Source organism: Haplochromis burtoni, unplaced genomic scaffold (assembly GCF_018398535.1).
Source record: "Haplochromis burtoni strain Fernald_Lab_line unplaced genomic scaffold, NCSU_Asbu1 Contig_1010, whole genome shotgun sequence".
NCBI lineage: Eukaryota > Metazoa > Chordata > Actinopteri > Cichliformes > Cichlidae > Haplochromis > Haplochromis burtoni.
The window spans coordinates 90,687-93,856 of NW_024583371.1; the positions used below are offsets into that span (position 1 = coordinate 90,687).

Genomic DNA, 3,170 nt, shown 5'->3' on the forward strand with positions numbered 1-3,170 from the left:
GGCAATTACTTTTTTTAATACACAGGACCAGGTGGGGTTTTTAAATCATCATTTAAAAACTGCATTTTAAATTTGTCTAATATTAAATTTGTTTGATGATCTGAAACATGGAAGTTTGAGAAATGTGCAAAAAAGTGAAAATGCTTTTCATTGTATTGTCTAGTATCATTTCTGAAGCACTGCCTTTTGTTATGTGAATAGTGTAGTAAGAGAACAGGACAGAACAGTGAATAAGAGGAAACATCTCTCACAGCTTCAGGTTGCTTACTGTGTCTCATAAAACATTTAGTTGATTCAGTGAGCTGTCAGTTAATCCCTGTGCATGAGCAGATCGTGCTGCTTTTGGTAATAATGCCATTTATTGCGTGTACTGAGAGGCTGCTGTGGAGGAGGAGATTAAAAGAGCCACAACACTGACCGAGTTCAGACTGCTGAAGCTGAAATGGGCTGAAACGTGAAACTTGGATAGTTGTTAATGTACAGACTGTGAATACTAGTGTGACAGTGCAGGTACATACTTGTACTTACATTTTCTGGCAGTGGCTAATTTAGCCCATTACGATTGTTGCATTCACTGAAATCTGCTGTAGAGGAGGACTATGAGTGCATGTACAAACTGATATGTCAGATAAATGCAGGCTTGTGAAGGGCACATCAGTGTAGGGCTCATTGGTTTCATCAACTGAAACTCGCTGGCTTTCATACAGAACACAAACTATATATAGTCTACATCGAGCTATGAATGATGGTTAGCTGTCAGCCAAATCCAGTGACGATGAGCTTAAGTCAAGACTTATTTCAGCTGTCATTAAGCACACTGTAGACACCGTCTAATTAAAGAGTAAGGAAAGCTGCTTTACCTTCCATATCACTGATGCTTCGCAGCAGCTCGTCAGTGTCCAGGGGTTTGTCATCAGTTAACACATAGCTTTCAATGTTATAGTTACTCATCAGATGGTATACTCCTTCTAACGTGAAGTAGCAGTTCCGCTGCTCCCGGTCGTCCTCGAAGACCAGCAGAGCGCTCTTCCAGGAGAAGTGTTCAAACATCGCCGTGAAAGTCTCTGCCATTTTCACGTATGGCGGGGCGATGCGAGTCAGGTGGGAGTATTCTTTGTTCTTGTTCGCGAAACCTGTGGCCAGGGCACCTGCCGAGATCACCGGGATGTTCCAGTGGGACGCCAGCCTTACCACTGCCGCAGCCTCGTACTCGCACACAGGACCCAGGATCAGGTCGGGCTTCTGTCCGCAAGACCTGTCCGCTAATGTGAAGAAAGCATCATAGAGGCAGTCGGAGTTTTCAAACTGGATGTTGAAGTTGAACCCGGAGTACTGACCCCCGTCTGCCTTCAGTCTCTTTTGTGCGTAACGGATCGCCGGTGCGACTCGTTCATATGAAAAAAGATAAGAATTATTTTGTGGCAAAAATACCAAAACATCTAAGTCCTCGGTCATGGTGTTTGTCATAACTGGGCTCAGGGCTACCAAGAAATAGACACATAGTGTTCTCAAATGTGGCATGGTAGCACTTCCTCTTCAAGACAGACAGCCAAAGACTTTTAGAGAAATATTCTTCCAATGTTCCTTCCCTCAAGTTGGCTCTCGGCAGCGCACATAGAGCTGCAAACAGAAAGCCCTCTGTCGTTAGTAAATGCCTTAATAGTAAATAACTGTATTTGTCTTTTGGAGAAGCCAATCTACCAGAATGGGTGTGTTTTATTCTGCATTTAGAGTCGCTTCCCAAGCTCCTGAACCTGTTCAAACTATTTTCTCAACAGTTGATCGTGCCAGGCTCGGAAATTCTTCCAGCTCAGTCAACAGCCATCATACACGCTGGCTCCGGCCTGGAGTTTAGAAGCGTCTTTTCAGGATTATTCATGCGTCATCGGAGCGCTGCCCACCTCCTTCTTAAAGCTACACCGCTCCCGAGCGCACAATGAGCCACTTCAACGTAGCGTGACTTAATGCGCTCCAGTTAATGCAGATGACGCTCTTTACTTTTTGTTGACCGAGCTCTAACCATCTGTAACACAGCTATAGATCATTTATTTAGACAGGGTTTAATTAACAACAACACAAGCCATCAAACTGCAGGTGTGCATGGACTCTGCTGTAACCAAGATTTCTGTATAGACATTTTCAGCATTAGTAGCAAATAAGTCGGAAGACTGGTGGAAAAATGTGACCAAAAATTAAAATTGTGATGTTGATGGTATGCAAACGATTTAAATGAAGCCCTAAGTTCTTTATTTTTATAAACCTTGGGAGTCAACTGGCAAAGAAATCATTTTAAGCTCAGCAGTGCATGCTGACACTGCCGACAAGCCTCTGGCAAAAACACCGTAAACAACAGTATAAAAGACATATTACAAGTCATGTCTGTGAGAAACAGGAAGAAACCCAGCAAAGATCTGAGAGATGCATCCGACCCTCCAGTGGATCCATCTAACGTCACCGAGGCCTCATCAGAAATGGTCCCAGTCAAAGTGTGGTTGTCAAGAAACCATTCTTAATGATACAGGGAGGAAAGGCTGAGGTGTGCCAAATTACTCCAGAGCAAGAAAAAACAAGATAAGGACAAACATAAAGCAGAGATGTGTTTCTGTCAGAGGGGTTAATGTGTGGAAGAGTTATGACAGTGATTTCAAAAGATCTAGTTCATTTTCCTTGTTTAAAAACATGTTTAAAAATAGAGCCATAATAATACTGAAACTCTTGGTTGTTTTGCTTTGATTATTGTTATGAAATGTAATTTATTATCTAAGGTGGAAGGTTTTTGTTTTGATTTTTGTTTGTTTTACTCTTTTGCTTCGAGCCCTGTGTATATGAGCTGCACGCTAAATGAGCTTTTGTTAAAAGGCTTGGTGTAATAAGCATCTTTTGATTAGCCTTGCTGTGGTAGATCTTATTCTGTATTCATTGATCTATTTGAATGCTAATCAAATAAAAACACATTTTAAAAAATCACTGGAAGGCCGCAATCCAGATTAGCCTTTTTTGGATCCAAATCGCCATCAGTATGTTCAGAGGAGCTCAGGATGGAGCTACCACAGTGAGGGTCTACAGTCATCTGTGGAAAACAGTGGAGGCTCAGTCGTGGTTTGGGGCTGGGTTTCAAAGCCTCTGATTGGACAGTGATCCCAAAGATGCTACCAATGCAGTAACAGCAT

General features: G+C 42.4%; 1 protein-coding gene across 1 annotated transcript in view; it reads right to left on the reverse strand.

Annotated features, from left to right (window-relative positions):
* The window catches only part of npr3 (natriuretic peptide receptor 3), a gene marked incomplete in the record, with an annotated part of 36,014 nt that extends 33,145 nt beyond the window's left edge, over nucleotides 1–2,869 (reverse strand). The window contains 2 exon segments of the mRNA XM_014330758.2: nucleotides 861–1,620; nucleotides 1,702–2,869. Of these exon segments, the coding sequence (XP_014186244.1) occupies nucleotides 861–1,521 (661 nt within the window).
* Nucleotides 2,870–3,170: the final 301 nt, after the last annotated feature.